The 27,278-nt window shown below is 48.7% G+C and overlaps 5 protein-coding genes and 1 non-coding gene across 12 annotated transcripts; 4 read left to right on the top strand and 2 right to left on the bottom strand.

Moving 5' to 3' along the window:
• Window positions 1-387: 387 nt before the first annotated feature.
• Window positions 388-5,190, top strand: LOC102685451 (putative defense protein 3). Of its 2 annotated transcripts, none has more exons than XM_006633016.3 (5): window positions 388-667; window positions 2,678-2,790; window positions 3,277-3,386; window positions 3,825-3,889; window positions 4,731-5,190. In XM_006633016.3, the coding sequence occupies exons 1-5, from the start codon at window positions 463-465 to the stop codon at window positions 4,829-4,831; spliced, it is 594 nt and encodes a 197-aa protein (XP_006633079.1). In that variant the 5' UTR covers window positions 388-462; the 3' UTR covers window positions 4,832-5,190. The 2 variants fall into 2 exon arrangements, with proteins under 2 accessions (XP_006633079.1, XP_015207098.1); XM_015351612.2 differs by having other exon boundaries at window positions 4,728-5,190.
• Window positions 5,191-6,104: 914 nt separating this feature from the next.
• Window positions 6,105-8,084, bottom strand: ndufa1 (NADH:ubiquinone oxidoreductase subunit A1). The gene is made up of 3 exons (XM_006632899.3): window positions 7,854-8,084; window positions 6,691-6,780; window positions 6,105-6,211 (listed from the first exon to the last, which is right to left on the bottom strand). The coding sequence occupies exons 1-3, from the start codon at window positions 7,953-7,955 to the stop codon at window positions 6,191-6,193; spliced, it is 213 nt and encodes a 70-aa protein (XP_006632962.1). The 5' UTR covers window positions 7,956-8,084; the 3' UTR covers window positions 6,105-6,190.
• A 1,451-nt stretch (window positions 8,085-9,535) lies between these two features.
• On the top strand, window positions 9,536-17,334 carry upf3b (UPF3B regulator of nonsense mediated mRNA decay). The gene is made up of 10 exons (XM_006633015.3): window positions 9,536-9,796; window positions 11,897-12,003; window positions 12,982-13,088; window positions 13,189-13,287; window positions 13,517-13,627; window positions 13,804-13,847; window positions 13,933-14,121; window positions 14,879-15,042; window positions 15,233-15,503; window positions 16,199-17,334. Exons 1-10 carry the CDS (start codon window positions 9,683-9,685, stop codon window positions 16,316-16,318), a joined length of 1,326 nt encoding a protein of 441 aa, XP_006633078.1. The 5' UTR covers window positions 9,536-9,682; the 3' UTR covers window positions 16,319-17,334.
• A 587-nt stretch (window positions 17,335-17,921) lies between these two features.
• rpl39 (ribosomal protein L39) lies at window positions 17,922-20,311 on the top strand. Its single transcript, XM_015351765.2, has 3 exons — window positions 17,922-18,031; window positions 18,869-18,972; window positions 20,102-20,311. The coding sequence occupies exons 1-3, from the start codon at window positions 18,029-18,031 to the stop codon at window positions 20,148-20,150; spliced, it is 156 nt and encodes a 51-aa protein (XP_015207251.1). The 5' UTR covers window positions 17,922-18,028; the 3' UTR covers window positions 20,151-20,311.
• LOC138241115 (small nucleolar RNA SNORA69) lies at window positions 19,160-19,295 on the top strand. The gene has a single exon (XR_011190308.1). It is a non-coding gene; the product is annotated as a small nucleolar RNA SNORA69 (small nucleolar RNA).
• Window positions 20,312-23,381: 3,070 nt separating the features above from the next.
• sowahd (sosondowah ankyrin repeat domain family d) lies at window positions 23,382-26,141 on the bottom strand. Of its 6 annotated transcripts, XM_069193776.1 has the most exons (3): window positions 25,630-25,862; window positions 25,224-25,267; window positions 23,382-25,028 (listed from the first exon to the last, which is right to left on the bottom strand). In XM_069193776.1, the coding sequence occupies exon 3, from the start codon at window positions 24,912-24,914 to the stop codon at window positions 23,814-23,816; it is 1,101 nt and encodes a 366-aa protein (XP_069049877.1). In that variant the 5' UTR covers window positions 24,915-25,028; window positions 25,224-25,267; window positions 25,630-25,862; the 3' UTR covers window positions 23,382-23,813. The 6 variants fall into 6 exon arrangements, with proteins under 6 accessions (XP_069049877.1, XP_015207006.2, XP_006633076.2 ...); XM_015351520.2 differs by lacking the exons at window positions 25,224-25,267; window positions 25,630-25,862 and adding an exon at window positions 26,045-26,141; XM_006633013.3 differs by having other exon boundaries at window positions 25,224-25,862.
• Between the last annotated feature and the right edge of the window lie 1,137 nt (window positions 26,142-27,278).

Here is a 27,278-nt window from a genome sequence, read left to right as displayed (position 1 = left end):
TAATTAAAAACTCTGCAGCAACAAAAATGTGTTCCTTCGTACATAATAAAGATAAATATGTTAGTAAATGTAATGGGTCAAGAAAGATGATTTGACAACACCTGAAGTACTTACTCTGTTGACATAAATATACTGTGAATCCAGTATCATTTTTGTCACATTTGACAGTGGGACTAGTTATTTCCACTTCCCTGTCTTCAGGCCCAAGCTGTAAATAAATGCTCTGTGTTCTATTAGTCATCAAAACACATATAAAGATAAATATTTTTTTATTATTATTTTGTAACTTCCTGGCTGTCCCCTCCCACACAGAAGGTGGAGGAGGGGGGCATGAGGGATGCGGGAAGTGAAGAAAATGGATTTTTTGTGCCTCAGTGACTCAGCAACATCCCCTTTGAAAAGACGCCGGCTGCAGATTCCGACTCACTCAGCGGAGGGTGAGGAGAGCCCTTCAGTGCGGAGATGTTAGGGCTGCTGTTGCCGGCGCTGTCCGTGTTGGGTCTCCTGGGGGTCTCACCGCCTGTGACTGGCCTTCCCAACGGAGCCCCCACTTCAGCCTGTGAGAGCATGATGCCTCGTCATCAAGGGGTCCAGCCACAGCCTCCCCCGCCACCCTACACCATCCGAGTCAGCACCAGAACCAGCACAGCGGGCCAGCCGGTCCAAGGTAAACTCCCAGCATTCCTCCTCCGCGCAAAGGAAATACCAGGAATACTGCTTAGTGTCTCGTCTCCGGAGTCAATTAGAAATCACTTCGGCTCATCTCTGCCACTATATGAAAATAAGTTAAATGAAGTGGTTGTCTTTTTCATTTCCAAGATGATTTAAGCAAGGTGATGGAAAGCTGTGTAAACTAGCTCATTTTTTAAGCTGACCTGAAGTAACAGACAGAAGATGATGGAAGTGGTTCTAATTAAAGGAAATTAAGTAAGGTGACTCCCGTGCAATTTGTTTGCATTGCACCAGACATCAGTGAGAGGGTTTCATATTTTCATAGAATAATTTTGAAATTTGCCCCACTTTATGAGTGTATTAAATCATTGTAATCTCCCGATTGGATATTAGAGGTTTGATATTATCATAACTCAGTGAAATCCATTTCAGAGACACAGATCAGTGGGAGAATCAATAGAATATATAAGATCAGATTTTTATCATCCATTTTTCGTCGGTTTTGTTCTTCAAGGACAAAAAAGATTTGAGTTGGAAAGTTTAATGTACCTGCATTAGGGCTAAGTACGAAGCCTCCCTCCCCTCTCCCTTTAGAGCAAGTGTTTTTTACAGTGGGTTTCGAAGTGCCCTCGAGCCATGGCAAGCCTCCAGGAGTAATGTTCTGGGGAACGATTTTGGACAATAGCTCTGAACAGGAAAGGAGATAAAGGGATGACAACTGTTAGATGATAAAGATACACATATGTATTCTCATCCATACAGACACGTTTTGAATCGGTTGATGTCTTGGTCAGGTCTAAAACATGACTCCATCCGTGTTCTAACCACTCCTAGCAATTCGGGATCGCTGGGGTGACAGAGCCCATCCCAGCCAGGAATGGGCAGGAGGCAGGATCCACCCTGCACAGAACGCCAGTCCGTCACAGGGCACACACAAAGACACAGACCAGGGCAAATTTTCCAAGAAGCCAGTTAACCTACTGGTATGTCTTTGGACTACGGGAGGAAGCCCACGCTCCCACACACGGAGAACATACAACTTACTCACAAATAGTGACGCAGGACCAGAAGTGAAGGCAGCAATGCACAGCACTGTACCGCCATGTCACCCCTGTTAAAACATTTGTTCACTAAAACCAGAGAAGTCTCTTAATGCCCTCTTACTCAAGGCACTTTCGTTCCTGAATCTAGGTCAGGGATGTTAAGAAACTCTAAAAACCCATCACATGAAGTAGATTCACTGCCAGTGAGATTTAATGAAATAAAAAATTATGCAGTAAAATTTGAATATCGACTTTGAAGCAATAATCATGAAAAAAGGTTTTTATGTTTTATTAGCTTAAGATATAATCAAACATGGGCCTTTAAAATCAACATCATCATGGAGGACCTATAGATTCTCCTATGGCAAACCCATGAGTCTGTGTGAAAGATGTAAGAATCCGTCTGTCATATCCCTGGGGAATGCAGTTTGTAGGATAGAACGTGCCGTTCTTCAGAACAGGCACAGGCTACTTGTCACTCTGGAATCTGCACACTTTTTTACAGAGCCTTGTGTCTTGAAGGAACTCTTTTGTAACAAAGGCATGGTGGTATAGACCGGCTCAGTCAGCAAATGTGTATACATTTACCACTTTCCCTGTGGTAAAGTCACACCTTCCTGAAGCATGACGCTGTTATAAAAAAAACCTTTCACTAATGTTTAATAAAAGCATTTATAGCACATCTTTTAGGACACACGTGTTGATCAGCCTTTGTCTGGGGGGACATACTCAGAGCAGCTCCGCTATTTAAGAGGTAAATGGATAAAAACAAGTTTCTGCTTACGCAGCACCCAGAGGTCAGCATCAGCTCCTCCCTTACGGAACCAGACAAACTACAGCTGCCCTCCAGGTTTCTGCAAGGGACAGTGATGCTGTACAGTGCGTCTCTGTGGTTATCTTTCCTGGCCTGCTTCCTCTGCCTGACTGACTCGGCTGCGAATGTCTCGCCTCTGTGCTTTCAGTAACAATCCTGGGTCCGGACTACGCAGGGGTCCTCCTGGAGGCTCGGTCGGGATCGGACACCCGTGCCCTGGGGAGCTGGCAGACTCCTCCTTCCAACACCAAATTTCTAACGGTGGGTGACATCTGCACAAACACGCCGCTGTACATCTAGGCTGTCAAATGCACATACAGCACAGAGGCTCAGGAGGGATAGCAACAACCGAGAGGCTTTCATCCCAGCTGCTCGAACCCATAACCTTTCCCGACGTCATTCCCTGAAAGCTGCGCTAATCCTACATGAATCCGTCTTTCTCCCCATTGCGTTTCACGCTCCCCTCCTCCGCCCTCCGCAGACGCCCCCGGGTCGCTCCTCACTCCACGGGGGTCCCAGTCTCCTCGTCCTCTGGCCAGGAGGCTGGACCTCACTCTTGGTGGTCAAGCCGAGTCCCACTCTACCTAAGCACTCCTTAAACATCCTCAAACGCACCTCCATGCTGGGCGTCGTAATTCCTTGTGAACTATGTCGTGCGAAAGCGGGTTCAGTCTCATTTCCATTGTCCTCCGCCCCGGCCCTGGCCCGCTGTGTGATTTGGGACCCGATGTGTTGTGTGTTTCGCAGTGCTCAGGGAATCAACAAGGCGCGATCACCCACAGCAACACCAACATCAAGAACAACTCCACTGTCTACACCTGGATCACGCCCAGCGGGCCCAGCTCCATCTTCTTCATGTGAGAGCCGCCTACTTCACCCGCCCTGAAACAGATCACACAGAACGCAGGGCGGGCCGAGGTTTACAGCATGCTGAAAGGTTAAAAGACAGGAGACGAAGCATAATGTTTAAGCCATCTAGTCTCTAGATGTGTGGGGAGGCAAGATTCACACACTCGTCTGTAGTTCATTCTTTTTCTGCCTGTTCTCCGCAGCGCGTACTCTGATGCCCTTCCCTTCCTTACGTTACAAATATTTGTTTTTTCACATGTGCAAGAGCTCAACAGTGTCCTCCGAAACATAATTATCTTTCGAGGACTCTCCGTAGTACTTGTAAAAACTGCTCACACTACAGTGCAGCTCTGGGAGGTAAACTTAAGGAGAAGCATTAGCCCAATAAATCTTCATTTATCGATTTTAATTTTAAATTTTTTTAATGCTTTAAAATTGTTTTTCAGGGCAACCGTAGCACAGCAAAGAACGGTCTACTGGCTGAACGTGAAGTCGGAACCACTGACCATCAGTGAGTCGTCTTTGCCTGTTTACTCTTTGACAGTTAACCCTTGCCTTGCCGAGCACCACACAAACACAGGTCTTGCTCTCAGTCCAGTGCGGAGCCGGGGTTTCGTGTACAGGGGTCTTGGTGGAAGGTGCTCATTAGGTCTCTCAGATATTTTCTGGCGAGTCTGGCGGGGAATTGCGTATTTTCAGTTTCAAGCGGGGTCCACCTTTGTTCTACCGCTGAACCCCAAATCTGAGTGTCATCCCTCAGGCACACCATATTCCAGAACATGATTCTGGAAAATGCTGACTCCTCAGTTTACATCACACCTCTCTGGCCATGCCAGCAACCTCCATGCCAGTGAACAAATATCCCGTGGCTTAATATGAAATCCAGCACTAAACATACCAGGTGTCTAAAGAGTAATTTCACTTTTTATGTATTTAAATTCACTAAGGAGCCAAGACAGTCCTGAGCTGCAGGGCAAGACAAACACAGAAGTGGAAATACACTGTATGGTTTTTACCAATAAAATCCCACTTGGGGAAATGAGACCAGGGTGACAATACCTAAAACATCGTGTAACGCCTACATATCAAATACCAGGTTTCTTCAAAAAGTTAAATAAGTAATTTTCTTTAACCTCTGACCATTCTACCGCATTCCCTGTTTCCCCTGTAACATTACATGTTTTAAGGACCTGTCAAAGCATCTTGCCTTTCACAGCACAGAGCACTAAGATCGACTCATGAGAAAGGAGACTGCATGTCACTACTCTGGGACGCATTTTAAGTAAACGACCCGTGTCCAGTGAGGAATGAGCAGAACTGCTCACTGGGGTTCTCCTCTTCTCGTCCAGCAGGTGGGGTGTCTTTGGAGGGGGGCGCCAGTCCCGTGGCCGTGGCTGGGGGGCTCCTGTTCCTCCTGCCCAGCCTTCTGCTGACACTGCTGTACTCCAGCTAGAAACACAGAGCTCTGGCGGCCAAGAGGAGAGGAGGCCCCCTGTCTCTCCCAGGGATCGTGATGGAAAGAGCAGCTCATCTCCTGAGCCTAGAACAGGTTGCTCATCTGTGAGGTTTAGCTGCAGTTGATTCCCCCAGGCTTTGAGTTCTGTCTCAGATTCTTTCTAATAATGGCCTTTTCTAAATATTTTTTACTGATTAGTTATCTCAGTTTAGTTTTATAGGATTTTAAAAAATATATATATTTTTTAAGTCCACTCAGGTGCTTTCAAAATAAAATGTCACTTAAGCTTTGAGTCATTTTACAAAATTACTTCAAATGTACTGCTATTAACACTTTAATAAAGATATTAAACCATTCGAATGCTCCACAAAGTATTTTTTTTGTAATAGCACATTACAACCATAAGAAAAGTAATAAAATGAACCTGAACAAAGTTGCCGTCTCGTACAACACAATTACTTCCTCCTGGGTTCCCCTTCACCATGAGCTAAAACAATCTCAGCCTGGAACACGGTTCACAGCAGTGCACAGATCCAGGCAGAACTGAGTCATTACCTGCTGTATATATGAACATTTACAGTGAAGCAATATGAAGCTGTTCGTGTGTGTGAAGTGGAGATGTAAATGTCTAATACTACAAAGAAATAAAGGCATTTTCATTGACCTTTGGTACATTTGGGAACACATCAACGGTTAATACATCTTCACTTTTTCCTATATAATAATCATTGAACAGAAATTGAATCCATATAACCTCAAGATACTAAAATTTCAGAGAACGCCAGACAAGACCTGTATAGTACATACCACATTTCTTAACTGATTACACTAAATGTGAACAAAAAAAATTAGAACACCAGTCATGACTGGGCTCTCGACCATGTCTCCATGACTGCACAGGGACCTGCACGAAAGACCATGATAAACTTCGACATTCCAGCCTGCCACAGCCATTTACCTTTTGTCACATGATCGTCTCTTCAGTGGCTTTTGGGAAAGTGGGCACTGATGATGTCACTGCCAGCATGCAGCTGCCTGTGATGTCACGGAAGCCGCAGTTTAACAAAAAGCTGAGAAGATCCCGTTGGACTAATAAATGGGCAGCTCTCTGCCCATTGTGAACTATCCTTTAGGGTGCCCTGGTCACAGCTGGCTAGTGACACTCCTCAAGCTCGATCAAAACCCTGTGGACACGTTCCTGTATTAAAAACAACTCCACTGATCCAGAATGGAGAAGCATGTGTAAGAACCCTCTCCCAGAGATCAGATGTGTGATCAATAGAATTTTATTAATGTACAATAGGTCCAGAAAATCAAACATCCGATTTGCAGCTGGTGTTGCAGAGCTCGGAGCCTTCAGTGAATGTTTTCTAAACCCTGTTGGGAGAAAAGGAAATTAATTTCAGGAGATGCCAGTCACAGAGTTCAAGACAGGCTACACTCAAATAGTTTAAGTAAATCATTTTCTACATTTTATACTAAATCCATGTTTTAGTATAAGCTACATGTGCCTCTTTTTCTTAAGCTCTTTTACAAAATGAGTTTGTGATTGTGCCTTTACATTTTTAAAACTTTGAAATAGTTATAGTATAAGGTAATTCTCTGACAACATCTACATCTACACTTTGCATGTCAGTATGTTTCTGGATGGTTTGTGCATTCACTAAATACATAACAGCATTTAGTTGTGTTTTTCCCCCCACAAAAGTGTTTTTCCAAGAAACCTAACACATCCAGGCTTAATCCCTGGAGCATGTTCTTTAATAAGTGCACCACCAAACATCCAACTTCAGTGGTCAGTTATTTTTTTCTTCAAAGGGCATTTTGTACCCTACAAATGAATTAAAATCCCTCACCTTGGATTTGTGATACACACCCACACCTGACACGCGCTTGTCCCTCTCCATCAGGTACCACTGGTAGGGGTACCGGGCAGTTCGCTTTTCCTGCGAGCAGAACAGGGGGACAGTTGAGTGTCGACTGGAGAAACGTGCTGGCAAGCGGCGCCTGCCAAACCCACTCCAAACACACGATACAGTCCTGGGTTGTGCTGAAAAGTGATATTTTCTGCTCCGAAGTGTTTTCCCCTCCAGACTATTTCCAAGGGCCCCTGGTGGCTGCTGGTTTTCCTCTAAACTGAGTTCTCAGTTACCCCAGTGAATCCTTACTCAACTCTTGCTTACAAACAGAACAATTCAGGGTGCGAAGGGCACGCCCCAGGTGTGATGTTAGGAGTGTCTAAGCTCTGCAGCAAATCACTTTATTATGGGCCATATACAATTTCTTGCGTTAGGAATTTGTCTTTTGTGTGAGACACACAGACAGGGAGAGTAGCTGGGGGTCAGAGCGCAGGGTCAGCCATTGTACAGCGCCCCTGGAGCAGCTGGGGTTAAGGGCCTTGCTCAGGGGCCCAATGGAGTAGGATTCCTCTGCCGGCCGCGGGATACGAACCGACAACCTTCCAGCCACAGGCGCAGATCCTGAGCCACAGAGCCACCACACCGCCCCTGGATGGCACTCTGACTGCACAGAGCTACACTCGTCAAGCCCTGGGACCCATCGCCCTTCTCTTTCGGACAAGACAACATTCCAGCAGGACAGGGGACTCCTGCTGCTCACGTAACAGCTGCTCTCCTGGGAGACGCGACTGACAGCCACGCTGGGGCTCCACACAGCCCTGAACCGTGACTTTCACAGGAGACCCCACACTGCAGACCAGCCCCGATGATGGTAAATGCTAATCAACATGATGACTACCAGTGCACCTGCTACAACAGAGACCGCAAATTTTCATGACCTGAGAGTTTGGCACCGTTAGACATTTCTTTAGATGACCAGTATACTACACCTCAACCTGAAATTCAGATTAGAAATGTTATTTCGAATGCAAACGCTTTATTACCAACACCACACTCACGCACATCTTCAATGTAACAGAATGCAGCATTGGAGAAGCGTTGATACCTGTAGATTTGCCATAACCCAAACGCACTGCAAAAGCCAGACAGATCGACCTCACCTTTCCGCCGTTCGTCCACTTGTGAATCTGAGCCGTCGCCATCCCAGGAACCATCAGACAAGCGGTCATGATGGCAAAGCCGGGCAAAATTTCGTACCACATAATGACTTGCTTGATGAGATATCAAAGCTTTCGCGTTATTTCATGAAGAAAACGCTATTTAATAACCTCCCTCTCGCTCCGCCGTCCTCCAGTGGGTCACTGCAAAACACTTCCGACAAACTCCATCACTTCCGGAAGAAGAAACGACGGTCAAAGTAAAAAAGGGCGCCGAGCGACGAGTAGCGCCGCCTGCTGGTTAGGAGTTTTGCTGCAAAGTACTGCTGCTCTTCCAGCTGCTCAATTAACTTCTATAATGTTACAGTTGTTAATACTCGGCCGTTTTTTGTGTGTGTATTTGTTGGTTGTAGCAAATAATATGTTTTTAAAGAAGCTTTTTTAAGATTGTTTTTTTTTCCCGAGCTAATACACAAATGACACTAAACTGTGACAATGGATACTCCTTTCTAGCTATGCTGTGAGGTTCCCGGTCGGACAAAACCACGACCTGTTGGTCTGAACTGCAAGCAGCATAAACATGAAGGAAATTGAATAAACGAGTTTTGTTGGCACGGCACGTTACAGGGGAGCTGCCAAAGCATTTGTGCGAAACAGAAGGTTAGTACTAATATTAGCACTGGGGACAAAGTAAGATACAGTTCAGTGTAATAACTTAGAGTTGATATTTGATTATAGTTTATATTGTGTAATACAAGCCTGCAGCTCCCTCGCTCCCTGCTTTGGGAATTGGAGAATATTTTTTGGGAATAATATCTGGGAATAAGTTTTTCTTCTAAGCGAGCTCGCAGGCTTGCGTGTCTTTCCACTTGTAGTGGGTGTGTGCCGGGTGTCACCCACTGTCCCTCGGGCTGTGACAGGTCTGATTGCCCGTGCTCTCCCAGCAGGATGGAGATTGTGTTTTCAGAGGAGTATGGCGTGTATTTTAGGGCTCTCGATTACGGGGAAGCAGTTTTGTGTTTATAACACGGGTGAGCAGAAAAAAATATTCTCTCTGTCGACCTGCCTCTCAGCTGACGAGTGAGCACAAAGCTTGTCATTGCTGACAGTCCAGGGTTTTTTTTTCTGTCTTTAATGAGGATATGCGACTTCTGAAAAAATATTCTACAGGGTTATAATCTTTTATAATCGGGGCAGGTAACAGTACGTTGTTTTTTTTTAATTTCATTGCTACTAGGTCCACTAGGTGTGATTTTATTCTGTATTGTTGCTGCAAGGATTGTCCTTGTGGATGTACTGTAGAGGTCTACGATGCGAATTTAGTCTCTAATATACTCGAGAATCTGATGAATCAGATCGTGTTTCTGAATTGCGCGTTGCTTTTCGCTTAAACGCACTTTATGCACATATCGAATAACAGTTATGCATATGCAGCGCTTGGTCTTTTCGTTGCCGCTCCCAGACTAAGTCAGGTATCCCCCCGAATAAACTCTCCAGGAGATAGCCCAGCTACAACTCCGTGTTTCAGGCGGGAGTATTCAAAACCCCTTCAGGAGGGGAGGGGGGTGAGGGCGGATTCCAAAATATCGCGAGATCCTGGCATCGCCGGAGTTTTCCCGCAGACGAAGGCCCTTCTGATATCGCGATACCCTGTGACGGTCGGCGATTACCAGCCAATCAGGGCGAAGTCTCGCTTGTTGCCACAAGGAAAAAAAAAAAGAGAGAGAAGAAATCCCAAAACACAAAGTTGAGAGGATCGCCGACCGCAGGGGTAGGGGGGTTAAGGCCGGCCCACCTGTTTCGCCACTGAAAAACCGGGGTTGCTGCCCGTCATGAAGGAGGACAAGGAGAACGCCCGGCCGAAGGAGAGGAAAGCGGAGCTGAGGTGCGAGGAGCCCGAGAGGGCGGAGAAGCCGAGCAGGGAGAAGAAGGAGATGATGACAAAGGTAGGACCCGGTCGCGGTGGGCAGGGCAGGGAGGCCTCAGCGCGGTGTGCTGGGGCTGGGCTGCACATCGGGGGGCTGTCCGGGGGCCGGAGAAAACACATCGCCGTCCGCCCTGCCGAGCCGAGCCGAGCCGAGCTGCGCGGCGCAAAAGCGTCCAAGTTTGAGCCGCCGGCCGGGGACGCGAGAGTCGCCGAAAGTTAGGTCGCCGGAGCCCAGCGGCGATTCCGGTGACCCCGACATGCCCCCTGTCTGGGTGTTTCATGCCCGTCTCTCTCTCTTTCTCTCTCTCTCGGCCGCTGCCGTGTGCTTGTTCGCCCTAGGAGCGGTGGCTGTCCCGGCGGCAGAAGCGCCACTTTCTCCAGTTAACTTTAAAAATAAATAAATAAAGGTGAATCGTGATAAGTCTCGGGTCTTGGACGTCGCGGAGTCCCGCTTCCGATGTGTCACCGGCGAGTGTTGACTCTGCCCGCACCCAGGGCTGTGACAGGCGGGGTGTCACTCCTGGCCCTGGGAGATCAACAGATAAACACGTGTTAAATGTGTCCTGATTCTTTTAGATCCGCTGGTTGAGCAGTCTAGACCTGGAAGACAGCTGTCAGGCCGTTCATGTTGTCGCTGCAAGAAAGATCTCTTGTGCACCTGTATTGATCGAGAGACCTCTTCAGATGGCAGATGTGGCCGTGTCTTGGGAAACATTGAGGCATTGAGTGGTAGATGGCTGGGTGCACTGTACACCGTGATTTTAAAAGTCCTCCTCGTGTTTGAATGAAATGAGCTGTGTTCTCTGTAATAAACATTTGTAAACCTTTTTTTTAACAAAATCAAAAACATCTGCACATTTAGTGACAGATTCGGAGGGGATCAGTCTAAGCCAGAAAGGGGAGACCAGGGTACGCAAAACCTGCTTTTACTCCTGAAAAGTCGGAAAGGCAGCTGTGTGGCACAGTGGCCAGGTTTCTGAATTTGTCACTCGACTGGTTGTGTTCTGTATTAATAGTTGCAGATGTCTGTTGTTTTAGATAAAGGTGTCGCACACCAAAATTAGTTGGAAAGAAATAAAAGGCTGACGTTCATCAGAGTAATTATTTCTCCCGAAGTTTAAAAATGTAAGTTTAAAAAAAAACTTTGCACAAGCTCTCCCGATTCAGTTAGGGTGAAGAGGAGGGTTCTGGCCACGAGGTCGAATGGCCTCTTGTTAGTTACAGGGAGGAGTGTAACCCTGCTGATGAACAGGGCTGTGTGGTGGAGTCGGGACACTGCGCTTGTGTGCGCCAGGGCCTGGTCAGCTCTGCAGCTCTGCCTCCTCGACCTCTCCCTGCTCCTGCTCCGTCAGAGCTAGACTCAAGTCCCTCTTCTTTAGAAGGGCCTGTGTTTAACTGGCTCTGTGTGCCCTGGTGTCCCTGCTGAACTCCACACCCCCTTCTGCCGTCTCCTCTCGTTGTGCACTTTCAAAGCGTATGGACTTTGTGTATTTTTTTGTTTTATCGTTGTTTTGAAAAGCGCTTTGAGAAGCCCTTTTAAAGGCGCTGCATGAGATGAAAGGTCAAGGCGTATTCCCTGCTGAAAAGAGAAGAAAAGCAACGCAACGTTTCGGCTGTGGGGCCTTCTTCAGGAGTGGCAGGAGGAAGACTCGGAGAAGGCTCCAGAGCCGAAACACTGTGTTGCTTTTCTGCATGGAATGAACCTCTACTTGTTCCTTTGCAGCCTGTGCATGCTGACGCGGCTCCCTACTGTACTTAAAAGTAGGGAGGTGGCACCGGGCAGTGTGGTGGCTCTGTGGCTCAGGATCTGCGCCTGTGGCTGGAAGGTTGGCGGTTCGAATCCCACGGGCGGCAGAGGAATCCTACTCCGTTGGGCCCCTGAGCAAGGCCCTTAACCCCAACTGCTCCAGGGGCGCTGTACAATGGCTGACCCTGCGCTCTGACCCCAAGCTTCTCTCCCTGTCTGTGTGTCTCATGGAGAGCAAGCTGGGGTCTGCGAAAAGGACAAATTCCCTATACAAGAAATTGTGTATGGCCAATAAAGTGATCTTATCTTAAAATAAAAGATTATTGTTATCGGATCATATGGAAGATTATGTTGTTGTTCTTGTTGTTACAGATCGTCCTTCGCCGACTCCCTCCCAGCCTGACCAAGGAGCAGCTGGAGGAGCAGCTGCAGCCCCTGCCGGAGGTGGATTACCTGGAGTTCTTCGCCAACGACACCAGGTAGCGCAGCCGGACCCCGCGGGAGAGCCGCGCGGCGCCTGGAGACTCGCACACCGCTGTTGGGTTTGTTCCTGACTGGCAAGCAGCTACACAGCTGAGCCCCTACTCCACAGACAGGGTTAATTCAAACTGTTTGACTGCTGTCACATGTTAAAGATGTTGGGGCCCTCCAACACGTGGACTGTTATTATTTAATAAATAATCAGCAGGGGAAAAAACTCGGCCATTGCTGCCTCGAAGAGCTGGGGCCCGTGGCTCAGTTTTGGATTCGGGGCGCTGTCTGCGTGGAGCTTGCATGTTCTCCCTGAGTTTGTGTGGGTTTCGTCACGCACAGTCCAAAAGACAGACTGGTAGGTGAATTGGCTTTTGGGAAATTGGTGTGTGTGTGTGTGTCCGTCCCACAGTGGACTGGCGTCCTGGGTGGATCCAGCCTTGTGCCTGTTGCTTGCTGGGATAGGCGGACAGAAAATGGATGGCTGGAAAAAGTCAGGCATCTTGTTAGTGAACTCATTCAGCTGGGCTGACATGAACAGCAGCAGGTGTCTGGCTGTCTGTCCCAGGACTGGGAACCCTGGCCTTACGGCGCTGCGTGACCAGGCCAGGAGCAAGAGACACAGCACCTCTGCTGACTCCTGGAGCAAGTCTTGGCTCCGGCAGAGCCCGCTCAAATTGGAGAATCGTGGTGCAACTCTACACAATGCTGCTAATTTAAGACCTTTTCTGCATGAGTTGTTTCCACGTATGCACTTGGGTTTGTGTCCGTGTGGTGTGACTGAGGACTGTGCTGACTCGCGCCATGGCCACACATGAGGTCAGTAAATCGGAGTCTGAATGTACAGCTGAGCAAAGAAGACTTCGGGTCTGATGGATGTAAAGACGCTGCCTTGGACGGCTTTGTATAAAATGAACTGTAACGTATTGATGCAGTGTTGTTTATCTGTAAACCTGCGTGTAAAATAATTATTTTGTTCTGTGCAGTTTGTTTCCCCACCTTTTCTCAAGAGCCTACATCAATTTCAAGAACCAAGAAGACATTATGCTTTTCAGGGACCGGTTTGATGGTTATGTTTTCATTGATAACAAAGGTACAGCCTCTTCCTCGTTTGATCGGTCTTTTAAAAAAAAAAGTCAAACAACTAACAAGCATTGGGATTGTAACATTGTGATTTTTTTTCTGGGAAAAAGGTCAGGAGTACCCAGCAATTGTTGAGTTTGCACCTTTTCAGAAGATTGCCAAAAAGAAATCTAAGAAAAAGGACGCTAAGGCTGGTACAATTGAAGAAGGTAAAGATTTCAAAAGCTATTAACTTAACATTAGAGCCTTACAGTGTTTCTTTAAGTGATGGCCTTGTTTAGAAGGTGTTTTGATTCATATATAATGCACTGCAGTTTGGAAATCCCTGAGCTGTTATTAAACTGCAGCAACTCTAAATATTATTAGAATGACCTTACAGTGTTCATTAAACCATAACGAATTAACTTCTTCAGCTTTTTCCCTTTGTGGTTTTCAAAGATTCAGACTACAGGAAGTTCTTGGAGCATTACAACGGAGATGAGGAAAAGCTGACATCTACACCGGAGACGCTGCTGGAAGAAATAGAGGCCAAGACGAAAGAGTTAGTAGGTGTGTAAGTCAGAAATGAGTTTGTGTGAGGTCGATTGTTGAAGTATCTTCCTTTTTTTCTTCCCCAGTTTTTCTAACCAGCGCACAGGAGGAAAAATGAGCCTAGAACGATTGATTCGTTGAGAAGCGGGTTGGATATTTGATTCTTTTTCACTGTTTTTTTTTTATTCCTCCAGCTAAGAAGACGACTCCGCTCTTGGATTTCCTGAAGAACAAGCAGGTAAAGTGGGCCCTGTGGCTTGGGACGCTTCGCTCCGGCGGCGCCGTTCCGGCCTCGGTTAACGCCCGGCTTTGGCTCCCGGCAGAGAATGAGGGAGGAGAAGAGGGAGGAGAGGAGGAGGAGGGAGCTGGAGCGCAAGCGCCTGCGTGACGAAGAGCGCCGGAAGTGGAGGGAGGAGGACAGGAGGAAGCGCAAGGAGGTGGAGAGGCACAAGAAGGGGGACAAGAGCTACGACAAGGAGCGGGACAAGTCCAAGGAGGAGCCGAAGATCAAGGTAACGGAAGGATCGCTGCCGTTTGCCCTCCCGGCCGGTCGCGAAGCTGCAGCTGAAACCATTCCCTGCGGCTTCCTGGTGTCATTACTGGGAGCTGTCTGCTGGATTTTTTTCTCTTCAGTTTATTTTTATATAGCGCCTTTCACAACAAGGTTGCCCCCAAGGCGCTTGACAAAGCAAGTGACCGTACAGGTTGGGAATACAGAACAGGAAAGACCAGAGGACAACGGAGGAGAGGAATCAAAAACTCCTCTGTAAGGAGAAACAAAACCTCTAGGGGTCCAAAGTCAACTGGCTGCCCAACCCCTTTAGGCATGCTAACATTATATAATTAAAAAAGGAATAAATGAACGCTGGTATTAATCCATCCGTCATGTCTTCTGTATGTCAGTACTCCATACAGATCTCTGTAGACCAGCAAAATCCTCCTAAACGATAGCTGTATCCACGATGTCTCTCTTGGATCCGTGGTAGTGATGCAGCATCCAACTCATGTGGGGAGGAGAGTAGGATAGTCGGGTCAGAACAGATGTATCTACCTGGTGGGCCCACACAGAGACACACTGTGGCATGTACAGCAGCACCAGCAGCCATGGCTGCAGCAGGCTATGATGTAAGGTGTGAGTAGGCTAGGCTGAAGTTAAAGGTTTTCAGTCTGGATTTGAATATGTTGGTGTAAAGTGTTGTGACCTCGGTATCGGGAACATGCTGCGCTACGAAATGTGTTGTCACCCCTCAAAACCTCCACTCTTCCCAGCTCCTGAGGAAGCCGGAAAAGGGGGATGATGCAGACCTGGAGAAGCCAAAGGAGAAGGTGAAGAAATCGGAGAAGGAGAAGATTAAGGAGGACCGGTCGTCTTTGTCTGGGGGTGACCTTAAAAAGCGCCCCAACGTCGGGGTGCACGAGGACAGAGGAAGAAAGTGAGTGTGTAGGGTGTGGAAGTGGTTTCCTGGGACCGTTCAGTCCTGCTGTTTTTTTTGGTTGAAATATTCCTTCATTTCAACTCTCTTTAATGCACATACTTGGAGCGAACACACGTGGCGGAATAAAGTGCGATCTGCTGCGCGCCGGGCACTGCTGTCAGCCTCTGCTCCCCGTCCGCTGCTGCAGGTCGGAGGAGGACGGCCGCAGGGACTACCGGGACCGGGACCTGGACAGGGAGCGGGAGCGCAGGCAGCGGGAGAAGGAGCGCCTGCGGCGGCAGGACGAGGAGCGCCGGCGGAGGAGGGACCGGCAGGAGGCGGAGCCCGGGTACCGGCGCTGGGAGGAGGAGGGCAGGAGGGAGAAGGACCACGCCTGGGAGAAGAGGAGGGCCGAGAGCGCGGCCGCCCGGGAGGACAAGAAGGACGAGCCCGCGAAGAGAGACCGGCTGCGCAACAAGGTGCGTGTTTTGTGTCAGACGAGCTCAGCCAGGGCACAGTACGAAAAGCCAGAGCACGCCGGACCAAGCGAACCTGAAGTGACCCAACAATGTGTCTTTCCTTCTTTCCTTCTGGTCTCGGTCGACAACTAAATCTGTGAAAGGGTGAAGAGCTTCCTGGAACGCTGGTGGTTTGTCTCCATGGCAGTAGGCACTAAAGGGGTCGGGGCCATCGTGTAAGGATATATGAACCTGCCCAGATAATATTTAATTTTAATGTAATGGTTCTTTATTAGCCCTATACAATTTCTTGCATTAGGAATTCGTCTTTTCGCATACCCCAGCTTTTTCTCCATGGAGACACAGACACACAGACAGGGAGAGAAGCTGGGGGTCAGAGCGCAGGGTTTGCCATTGTACGGCGCCCCTGGAGCAGTTGGGGTTAAGGGCCTTGCTCAGGGGCCCAACGGAGTAGGATTCCTCTGCCGGCCGCGGGATTTGAACCGGCAACCTTCCAGTCACAGGCGCAGATCCTGAGCCACAGAGCCAGCGCTCCTCCCTTTACTCAGGGCCTAATTAATTCCTTGCTCTGACTCATCGTTAACGGGCTGGTTGTTCTGGAAAGCCCGGAGTGGTTATTTCTAGTCCGGTTAGGAGCTGTGTAGCCCCAGGTGTCTGGAAGTGGCGGGTGGTTATGTGCGTCTCTGTTCCGGCAGGACCGGCCCGCGATCCAGCTGTACCAGCCTGGTGCCAGGAGCCGCACCCGCGTGGCCACGACTGGGGACGCGCCGGCCGAAACCGACGCCAGGACCGCCCAGGAGAAGGGGGAAGAGTGAGGGCCCGACTGCGCAGGGGGCGGAGGGGCAGTGCAGCCCGCGGCCCGGCCTCAGCAGATCCGCTCCTCCCCTCCCACCGCCGGGGGACGGCGGGGCAGCGTTGCTTTTCAGTCCGGTTGCCTTCTAGTGCCTGAATGAGACGCTTTAGTTTTGTTTGAGGGAAGAGGGGGGAAAAAAAAGAAAGAGGGGGGGGGGGCGCGAGGCTCCCCGAATGTTAAACGAGCTCAGCCAGGGCACAGTACGAAAAGCCAAAGCACGCAGGACCAAGCGAACCTGAAGTGACCTTACAGAGGCACAGAGCCCTACATGCTGCCCCGTGCAGCAGCAGCAGCAGCACGCGGCTCTCGCGCTGTGTTCAGAAGGCTTGCACCCTTTAATAGTTTGCAGCTGTCGCATACACACCCAAAACCCGAGAATATCAACATACTGCCTAGAACATCCTACTTTTTTACCGGGACTTGTGTTCTTAATTCATTCTTTGCAGAACAGCATCTAGTGTCCATTGCATTGTGTTTTTTTTTTCCGAAGCCTGGATTATTATAATTACGTTTCGGAGTAATGTTGTTTGTTGTTCATCATTTCTAAAACCTGCGCTGAACAATTCTGCCGTTCAGTTCACTTGTTATATTTTGGTTCCAAATAAATCTTCTTAAGATGGCCTAATGTATTTCCTCCCATTTTCAGTTTTTACACTGAGATTCGTTTAGCCAGAGCTGCTGTGAAAACGCACTTTGTGTTCAGCCAGCACCCAGTTGCTCTTCATGGCGACTGTGGGCAATACAGCTTCTATCTCCTAGTGGCCTTCCACATTTCTGCATGTGAGGCGTGTTCATCCCCTGAATGTGATCATCTCCCTCAATAAAGCTGTTCTGTGGAGATCAACGGTGTTTAAGCTCATTGTTTCCCCATCCTCTAACATCTTTCTGATATGTGCTATTTTTATTTTTTAATGCACTTGTCGTGACTTTTTTTAAAGAGATGAAAAAGAAACATCAAATAAAAGTAATTTAATTGTTGATGTCTTCTTTGTTGCTTACCTTTCCCAAGGTTTTTATCATAAATATTGTTTTGTTGTGGTTTGAGTGTGGTAAATCAATTCATTATTATGATGTAAATCGTAGTTCTGCTAATCTAATTGAGGTGGAATGTAGCATTTTTATAATGTTAAATTGCTTTATTAATACGCTGCACTGCAAACTATATACGTCGCTAGTCTGTATTGTGAAAGTGACATCTGCCTCACGATGCTGGTGATAGGTGCTTGTTAAATGTATTTTTTAAATCAGTGTAATATGATGTTTAAATTACAGGGACTGATTTTTTTATGGCAACTCTAAAACACGTGTAAATTAATCCAAAAGGCAAACTCATACATTCTAACCATTGTAAACGAGTGTAAAAAGCTAGTTTTATTCTTAATTACTTAGGTGTGGGCTGTATTTTTTAGGTTGAAGTTACACATTCATTGTGTAGATCACTGTGGGGTCTTTAGTGCTGAAAAAATTTATAGAAATATAATTATCGTCCATTATCCTACATAAGGTGAGTTATTACGGAAGTACTCCGATTGAAGGCATTTCTCGGAGCCACTGGGGGGCGCTCTATGTTGAAAGCCACCCCTCCTCCAAGCAGCAGACGTAAACTTTGACCTTTCCCAGCGTTCTCTCTCTCTGACAACCGCCATTGTGGTGATAGGATTGTGAATTCACAATGGTAAGGAAAAATCTTTAAACATCCTACTTAATAGCAAAGTAAAGACTGCAATCGGTAGCTCAGATGCGAAATGTACTTGCTAACGTTTCCGACAGCCTGGATATTGAGGTGTAGGCAGGCCAGCAAGACCCTTGATGGAGGATTCTGGACGGACGGTTCCTCTCCGTTTTGGAAGTGATAGCCGCTGTGTAAACGTGACATTCACAGCATGTATTTGTGTTCACCGTCAATGCGTGATCTCACTGCGTAAGGAGGGTAATTACTGTTACTAGAGGAAAAAATAACTTTTTTTCGGGAAACGGTGGCGAACCCAGCTAGCCCTAGCAGAAGCATCGGGGTGGTGAACCGCGATGGGCGCTGTGTAAGGCGAAGTTTACAGGTTGTTGAGAGTGTGAACGGACTGGTGCTCTCCCTCTCAAGAATGAAAACTGCGGTCATTTCCCATGTTGAGCTCTCCTAGTGGATCCGGCAGGTTGAGCTCCTAAGACGTGGCTGCGATACTCCCGATCGGTCTGCACCGTGACCCAGTGTTTGTTTTTGTAGCGATGTGATTAGAAACTTAACAGAGACAATTCGTGAACATCATGAAGCGTCTTCACGCGTCGTGGCCTGACACACAGTTGGCTTGGGGGCCCCGTTGAGTTTGAAAGGACTTCGGGGAACTTGCTTCGTGGGAGACTGGGGTGGCACCACGCCGTGCGCGTCCGGGCGTGCGTGGAGTGGGGATTCAGTTTCTGGGAAGGGGGTCACTTGCCCGGTGCTCTCTCCGGTGGGGTGATCGGAGGGGTTGCCTGACGACATAATCGTAACGTCCGCTGCCCGACGTCTCTTTCACAGTCATCCCACAAGACCTTCAGGATCAAGCGCTTCCTCGCCAAGAAGCAGAAGCAGAACAGGCCGATCCCGCAGTGGATCCGCATGAAGACCGGCAACAAGATCAGGTGAGCCGGAGGGGTCGCAGTGAGCAGAAAGAGCGTTTCCTGGTCGCTGACCGAAAGTCTGAAGCCGTCAGACAGATAATTGAAGGTCTTGAAGATAACTGTGTGCACGCCAGGCTGTTATTATTGATGTCAGCAGAAGTGCTCTTAAGTCCCACATTTCATTCGCGTCCACCTTGTTGAGGTTTCTACAGCAGGATGCAATTACAGTGCTTCATTCTGTGGGAGTACTGCCATTAACCTGCTGAGAGCGAGGTCCTGCCGCAGTCGTCTTCAGCGCCGGCACTCTGGTTGCCGGCGGTGAGTGTTCTGTAGCAGGTACACAGTGACACTTCAGGGGGAAGGAAATCCGATTTCTTTCATAGATCGTGTGTGTACTGTTTGTCTACACAGTGCATCACTTTTGTGTCGTAAAGGGTGATGTTTAAAATTGTGTTGCTTACATGTTGGTCAGAGTTGGGGGGTGGAAATAAATTCTCGTGTGTTATCTTAATGATGTAACTCAACAGCTTGGGGGTATGTTGGACAGGTGATATAATTCATCCCTCCTCCCAGCCTAGCGAGATTTTATCATTAAAGTGTAGCTGGTGCACTCCTTAAATTGACATTTTGCACCTTAACTGGGTTTTGATGGGATACGGGATATTTTTAAATTACTAACCTTAATTATTTATACACCTTTGATCTGTTGGCTGTCTCACTACACCACAGGTGAAAGCATGTAAAAAATACATGTCAATATGAATGTCTGTGTACTCTGGGATTAGTGACCAGCACTGCCTGTAAACTCTGCCTTGAGGGGCTGAAGAGGGAAAGCTCTGGCTGCAAAAAGCAGCTCTTCATGGCTGTAGTCACATCAGTTTCCCTTCGGGATCAATAAAGTCTTATCTATCTAGTCAGCAGACATTTGGTGATTTTTGATTTTGAATTGCAAGGAATGATTGTCTGTACTGGCACAACCTAGACCTGTCACTCCAGGTGCTCAGTAAAACCATGTGCCACCACTACCGTGGTCATATCTCAAGCACCCGAGAGAGAGAGACATTTCCTGACACTAGCGAGCTTAAGACAACTGCTGATCAGTTTGAACCAAGAAGAGAGAAGAGCTGAGGATTGAAGTCATGTTTTGTAGGTACAACTCCAAGAGGAGACACTGGAGGAGGACCAAGCTGGGCCTGTAAGCCAGCGGTTGAGCTCGAAGCCCTGCACCCTGCCGGCAGTCCTGCTGGATGGAGGTCAGGAGAGAAGCCACGTCACCAGGAACAGCTGTCGCTCTCTTTTGTACAGATTCTACCCATGTTCATGTGTGCGCAATAAAAACCAGCACTCGGTGAAGAAATAAGTGTCCGTTGTGTTTTGTGGCTCAAGGATGGGTCATTTGCAGAAGCAGCGTGTTGACTGAAGAACTGGGCCTCTAGAACTGCTCTGTAACCCATGTACACCGGTCAGATTCTGGTTTCTCTGTGCAGTTTAAAGCTGTGGTCTTTCTAAAGTGCTGCACGTACCACAAATTAGGATGTTGGGAAAGGACATTATGCTTTTAACAGTTGCAGCGAATTACATTAGTGTACAATTTAACAGTTGGGGTTTCTTTGCTAAAACATTCTTGATGCAATGTTGGTTGAGACTGTGCATTGTTTTTCTGTAGAGCTTTTGCTGGTTTGCCAACCCCAACGACGGTGACCTTCACGACATCTGTATTAATATCCAGATCTGTTTTGGGAGGACCTGAGGATACTGGACAGATGTGAAACTTTGATTTTAATATTTAAAGGGATGAAATGAAGTATTCAAATCGGGCACAGGGGGAGGTCTGCTGTGACATATGTGAAGCAACTCGTGTGGACCTGAGACAGTAGTGACTGTGGTTCCTGTTGCTGGGCAGCTGTCTCGTAGCTCTTGGGTCCTGGTTTGTTTCTAGATGGGTGCCTGCTGTGTGGAGTTTGCATGTGTTTGTGTAGGTTTCCTACAAATGATATGTTTCCTGCCAAGTTCAACAGGCTGCCTGTGCTGCTCTGTCTCTGAAGAGTTACTGGTGTCCCGGGACAGGATCCTGCTGGGACCCAGGGGTTTCCATGACGAGCTCGGGACAAGGGGAGCAGTGGCTCTGTGGCTCAGGATCTGCGCCTGTGGCTGGAAGGTTGCCAGTTCAAATCCCACAGCCGGCAGAGGAATCCTACTCCGTTGGGCCCCTGAGCAAGGCCCTTAACCCCAACTGCTCCAGGGGCGCCGTATAAATGGCTGACCCTGTGCTCTGACCCCCAGTTTCTCTCCCTGTCCGTGTGTCTCATGGAGACCATGCTGGGGTCTGCGAAAAGATAATTCCTAATGCAAGAAATTATATATGGCTTATTAAGCACTTACTCATTTTCTGATGAAGGCTTCTGACTGGTATTGTGTCAGATACTGTTAGTCGGAGCTCAGTCAAGTGTTTATCTTATGGAGATACGGTAATGTCTGTACAGAACCCACATGATCTCATGACCCAGTTCTAGTGATCACTGTATTTGCTCTCCAGACACGCCCTGATGTAGCTGTGTTATTCCAAGAGTCCCGACCACGTGTTTTCATCTGAAGGACATTCATTTTACATCGACAAAACAGTAATCACTTCTGGATTCGTCCCGATGAGGAAATGTCACTAGTTACAGTATCTCCATCGTGGTTTTTCCACCCTGTTTGAAGTATTTGTATAACTGTTCGCTTATGTCAACATATACTATATGTTTTTTCACGCTACTTCAAATCGACGTTTCCCCTCTTATATGTAGTTGTACTGTATGTTTGTGCTGCCTACTTGTTACTTTGCACTCGAGTAAATTTAATCTCCCAGGTTCTGCTATTTCAGGTCTTTCCTATCGTTTGTTGTACTGATACAATACTAGCTTTTAATTGTGGGTGAAGGTGGGTGGAATGATTCCAGTTTCTTGCCGTTTTCTGTCTGTGTCGTGTTTGTGTGCTCCACACTTCACGTCTGGTACCTCCTGTATTTGGGCGGAGCGGTGGCACAGTGGCTGAAAGGTTGCCGGTTCAAATCTCTCGCCCTGTCCGTGTGTGTCTCATGGAGAGCATGTCGGGGTCTGCGAAAAGACAAATTCCTAATGCAAGAAATCGTACACGGCCAATTAAGCGGTCTGGTCTGTGAACGGATCTCCAGCACCCCGCAGCCCAGACAGTCCGCGAGAGGGAGCGCGAGTCCGGGACGTAGCGCCGCGCTCTGGACGCGCCGTCCTGCGCAGCGCGGGAGACAAGCGCGCTCTCGCTCGGCGGTGCAGCCCTGCTCTCGCTGGAAAGCAAACACGGCCGCAGGCAGGCTGCTGAGCTGGCCCGAGTGGGAGTAGGCCGATCCAGCCAAATCGCTGCTTCGGGCTCTTTCGTAGATGTGCATTGAGCGGAAGGAGACGGTGGACGCCTCGGACATGCTTTGTGCAACCGGTTTCTGCGCCTGTGACTGGAAGGTTGCCGGTTAAAATCCCGCGGCTGGCAGAGGAATCCTACTCCGTTGGGCCCCTGAGCAAGGCCCTTAACCCCAGCTGCTCCAGGGGCGCCGTACAATGGCAGACCCTGCGCTCTGACCCCCAGCTTCTCTCCCTGTCTGTGTCTGTGTCTCCATGGAGAAAAGCTGGGGTATGTGAAAAGACGAATTCCTAATGCAAGAAATTGTATAGGGCTAATAAAGAAATAAATAATAATAATAATAATAAAATAATGTTGGCTGTTCGTCTCATCATTTTGAGCATTTTACTACGTCATTTTATTAACTAAATCATGCGAAATGCAACAGAGAACTCCATCTTTTTTTTTTAATGGTAAGCGGGCGTTTTGTCAATTGTCGATGACACTGACCAAATATCTTGGGCTTCAGTTTTTCCTGTCTAGCCTTGAGCAGTGCGGTAGATCCGGGGGCATGGCGAGGAGTTTTGTGAGCCGAGTTGAATCGTGGACGGACGTTGCGCCATTGGTGCAACAAATAAGAAATCGGCTTCCTCGTTTCGTATTTCTGACCTTTCGTAATTCGGAATCGGCTCAAAACTGCACAACTCAAAGCAGCTGGGTGGTTTGGATTTGAATATTTCCTGTTCCCCTTTCATACCGACAGAGTGCAGCGCGTGCAGTGGGAAGTCGAGATACATAAAACAATCCGAAAAGTTTCTGCTCCTTCGTTTTTTTTTCTGCTGAGAACTATGTATGAATATTTCTTTACAAATTAATTTTGGCTTATCTGAAAGAATTCTTATGTTTATTTAGATAAACAAACGAACTAGTCTTAACTAGGATACAATTGTTCTGAGCCAGCTACTCAATTGAAAATAGTTTTCTGAGAGGAAAAACTCGCAGTTTGCCCTGGCTGTCTCTAAAATAGAGACAGTACCGTGAAATCACTTTCTTTAAAATACGTTCCACACCTGGGGTTCAGAAATATTAAAGGGTTTTATATACAAAAGTATATTTGGTGTTACAGTAAAGTGCACCAGGTTATCCAAAAAATGAGAGACAAATACTGACAGAGCAAAAAAAAAAATCCCGGTCTGATTAATGATCAACGCATTCAGGAAGCAGCCATGTGCTTATTGATCCCTTCACACGAAACACTGCGATCGGAACATTCCGAACGGATGATCGACTGTCCTCGCCGTTTCTCTAACGCGCCGACCAGCGTTGCAGCGTCCAGGAACACAACCTCTCTTTTATCCGATGTGGCGCTGGGCCGGCGCGCAGATCCCATTGGAAAAGCTTCAGACGCACCTGGAGGACTGGTTCGGTCACGGACATGAAAACCAGGCTTCAAGCACAACTCAAAAGCCCCTTCTCGTCCTGTTCACGCGGGTGGGGCCCCCCCGCGCTCATTGCGCCGTTCCCAGCGGTTCCCTGCTGCTTCTGCTGACAAACGACAGCAGGGGGCTCAGCATCCTCTTGAACGACGCGAACCCGCCGAGCTGGCCCTTCCGGCCCGGGGCCTCCGGCTCCGCCCGGCTCAGTGCGTCGGCGCTGTTGTTGTTCGTGTTCAGGGGCCCAAGAGCCCAGCCCTGCTCGTCCATGGCCCCCAGCAGCTCCCTCATCTCCGCGGGCGCGTCCCCCCTCAGGTACTGCCAGGCTCTCCGGCCGCCGTGGTCCATGGCGTCCACGCTGGCGCTGTAGGCGCCCACCAGGATCTTGACCACCATGTGCCGCCCGTGCATGGCAGCCACGTGGAGCGGGGTGAGCCCCCCGCTGGCTCTCACGTCAATGTTCACCGGCAGCCCCCGGCTTTCCGCGTACCTCATCACCTTTATCAGCGTCTCGTCTTTGCCGTGCTTGGCGAGCCAGTGCATGACCGTGAACCCGGAGACAAAATCCTTTCTGGTCAGCAGGCTCGGGTCCTCCGAGAGGAACTCCACGATGGTGTCGTAATTCCCGTCCACGACCGACAGCATCCAGGCGTGCTCCACCGGATCCAGGGCCCAGAATGTCCTGGTCAGGTTGCCGTCCTCGGTGCTGGGCTGGGCGGCCTCATCCCCGCAGTCCCCGGCAGCGCTGGAGCTCTGCGACGAGACCAGTATGCTGCCCAGGCCGTTGTGCAGACCGTTGTGCAGGAACAGCTCCTTTAAGTATTTCTTCCTCATGGCCGGGGTGAGGGACGCGCACGGGGCGCCGTCGGTCTCGCTCACCTCCGGCTGCCTCTGCAGCTTCGCCCTGCGCGCGGAGGCGTACCCGCAGGCTCTCGCGCTCAGCCGGGGCGCGCGCTCCTCCCGGCTCCCGGTGCCTCCGGCCGCCCGCCAGGCGGCTCTGGGAATCGGGGGGCCCCCGTCGCTGGCACCCGCGGCTGCGCATCTAGACCCTTCCTCCCCCCCCTCCTCCTCTTCCTCCTGCACCGGCGGCGAAGCTGCGGCTGCCTGATACGCATCTAAATGAGCGCCCGGGCTGACCGTCCCTGGCGGTTCGGAGACGCCGGCGCTGTCGCCCATTGCTGAGGAATTTCTCCTCCTCTTCCTCGATCAAGTGCTCTTCTGACGGATAAGAGGGTTTTAAATTCCAGACATCGAAGTTCTCATCCCCGGCGCGAGTATTTGCCCGGGCCCCTTAGGGAAATGAACAACAGTGAGAAAAGCAGTTCCCAGGGCAGCTTTCTGAAATTATTTTTCCTGTTGTACTCGTCCTGAACCCAGACTCCAAACAAAGTGAAACCGACGAGAGAGCAAATTTCGCGGTGGCTGTTGCATTCGTCAATGTGCGCTAGTCCATAACACCTATCTATAGATTGATATTAGACTCACCTGGTGTGCTGTGATCGTCCCACTGCCCTCTCCGAATGTGTGATCTTAAAAGACACAGAGAGCGCCACCCATTTAACTGTTCCTCTTTCTCGGGTATCTCGTGTTTCCGCTGCTGGTCTTAAGATAAACTACCAAATTTGCGAGAGGAAAAACAAAGCACAAGAAGAGTTCGTTGCGCTCCGTGGGCTTGAGACGTGTGATGTTTAAAGGCGCTACGCCCTTACCCAAACCCACGGAAATGCATTGAGGTTTCTGGTTTGTGCCTCAGTAAAAACCGATTTGTCTGCACGACCCTTTTCCTTGCTGACATATGGGGTAAAACTACGCACCTATTCGGTTTTCATTCCGCAGGTTACTGAGCGGTTCTTATATTCTTTAAAGTAGTTCAACGTCTGTAACAATGTACCTTTCCTCGTCACCTGTGCGCGTTTATCTCCTTGGAAGATCTTTACGCAAACCCGCAGTTCGGTTGCCCGGGCGGTATTCTCCCAGCTTTTATCGCTGAAAATCCTCAAATGCCAGATCCTTCAAGGAAATAGCCTGGTTTAAGACTCTCCATTCCGCGGAAGCTTAGAATACTCTCAAACCGAAATCGCTTCTCCTCTTTCAAGAAGGTCAGGTCTCACCCCTCCTTCTCCGCCCCCCCCCCGCTTTCACCCCACCGCTGCTAACAAAGTTCAGATTTAATCCTGCGCCACTACTGAACCAGCAGTATGCAAGCCGCGACACACGTCTATCAGTATTCCCCCGCCACGATCACTTTTAATATGTTACTCATGAAGAAAGATAAAGTATACTTTGTTTTCGATAGGTATGGATACCTCTAGCAGTCCTAAGGGAGCAGAGAGTCCGCACACCACAAATCTGCCCTGAACAGTGAAGCTTTTCGAAGCGAAAGTAAAGAGAACAGCACGTCGTAGCTCTGTTTATACTCGACAGTCAGTTTGTTTACGTAATATTCTGCAACAAGATTACAAGCAACTGGGCAATACGGGCATACTGGAAACCTACGTAATATTGCAGAATAAATAATTCCTCTTGGAGTGTCTGTGAACGCATTCTCTTGCTGCAGTGTTTCAGAAGTTGCACCTCGAGACCAATCGTGTTTAAATCGCATGGAAGTTTCTAAAACGATGCAATTAGCGTCATAGCTAATCTTCATAGCTGTCTTCAGTGTGCTAAACCTGTAAAAGATCTTTCCCAAGTCTTGCCAAGCCTGAGGAAGCCGAATTCCTTTTAAACCACAGGGAAAGGCAGTGACGTTGCTTTTCTCCTTTTAACCCCCGTCGGGGTAATCTCAGGATCATTGTCCCGCCAGGAAAATAATGGTAATTATGCTGGGGGAGCGTTTTTTTTCAGTGCCTTTGACTGGGGCGGCCCGGAAATATTTTAATTGAAATGAGATCGAGGTAAAGAGGAGGCGTTCGTAAGCCATGGCCATTCGCCTGTCGACGCTATGGCTAAATTTTTTTGTCTTTGCCACGGACTCTGGGGCACCTTCAGGATTGCACGCGTGAGTGCGGCTTTCATTGCACCTCTTTGGCTTTCTGGGTGTGAGCCCGGAGTGAGTACTTCACTCCCGGGTTCCCTGCCAGCACGGGGGTGGGCGGTTTGTCCCGGAAAGCGCCCCGGGAACAATTATCCGCAGTTCTGTGTTACCGGTGAAACAAGCACTCAGGCCCCACAGCACGGCTGTGTCACTATAAGTCGCAGTAGCTCCTGCAATAGGCGGTGCTGCGGCCGTGTGAGCAAGAAACGGCACAGCGCGGTTCGGTGTCACTTTTCACTGCTGTGTGCTGCGTGTCTTCTCTGAGGGGGTTATTATCAAGACTGGGAGAGCGGGTTCCTACACATTTGTCGACACCAAGACCTGGCATCAGATTTCAAAGATATCCTCCAACTTTTCCTAGTTCACTTATTCTTGTTAACAGGTGAAATCGTTAAAAAAAAATGGGGGGAAAAAGTAGTTTTTTAGGACTACGTTTGCGCTTTTCCTAAATACTATGTCTTTACTAAAATGATAAATCGCTAAGGAACACAGGAAAGTACAAAAAT

Source organism: Lepisosteus oculatus, chromosome 8, assembly GCF_040954835.1.
Source record: "Lepisosteus oculatus isolate fLepOcu1 chromosome 8, fLepOcu1.hap2, whole genome shotgun sequence".
Taxonomy (NCBI): domain Eukaryota; kingdom Metazoa; phylum Chordata; class Actinopteri; order Semionotiformes; family Lepisosteidae; genus Lepisosteus; species Lepisosteus oculatus.
This window is presented reverse-complemented; position numbering and strand designations above follow the sequence as displayed.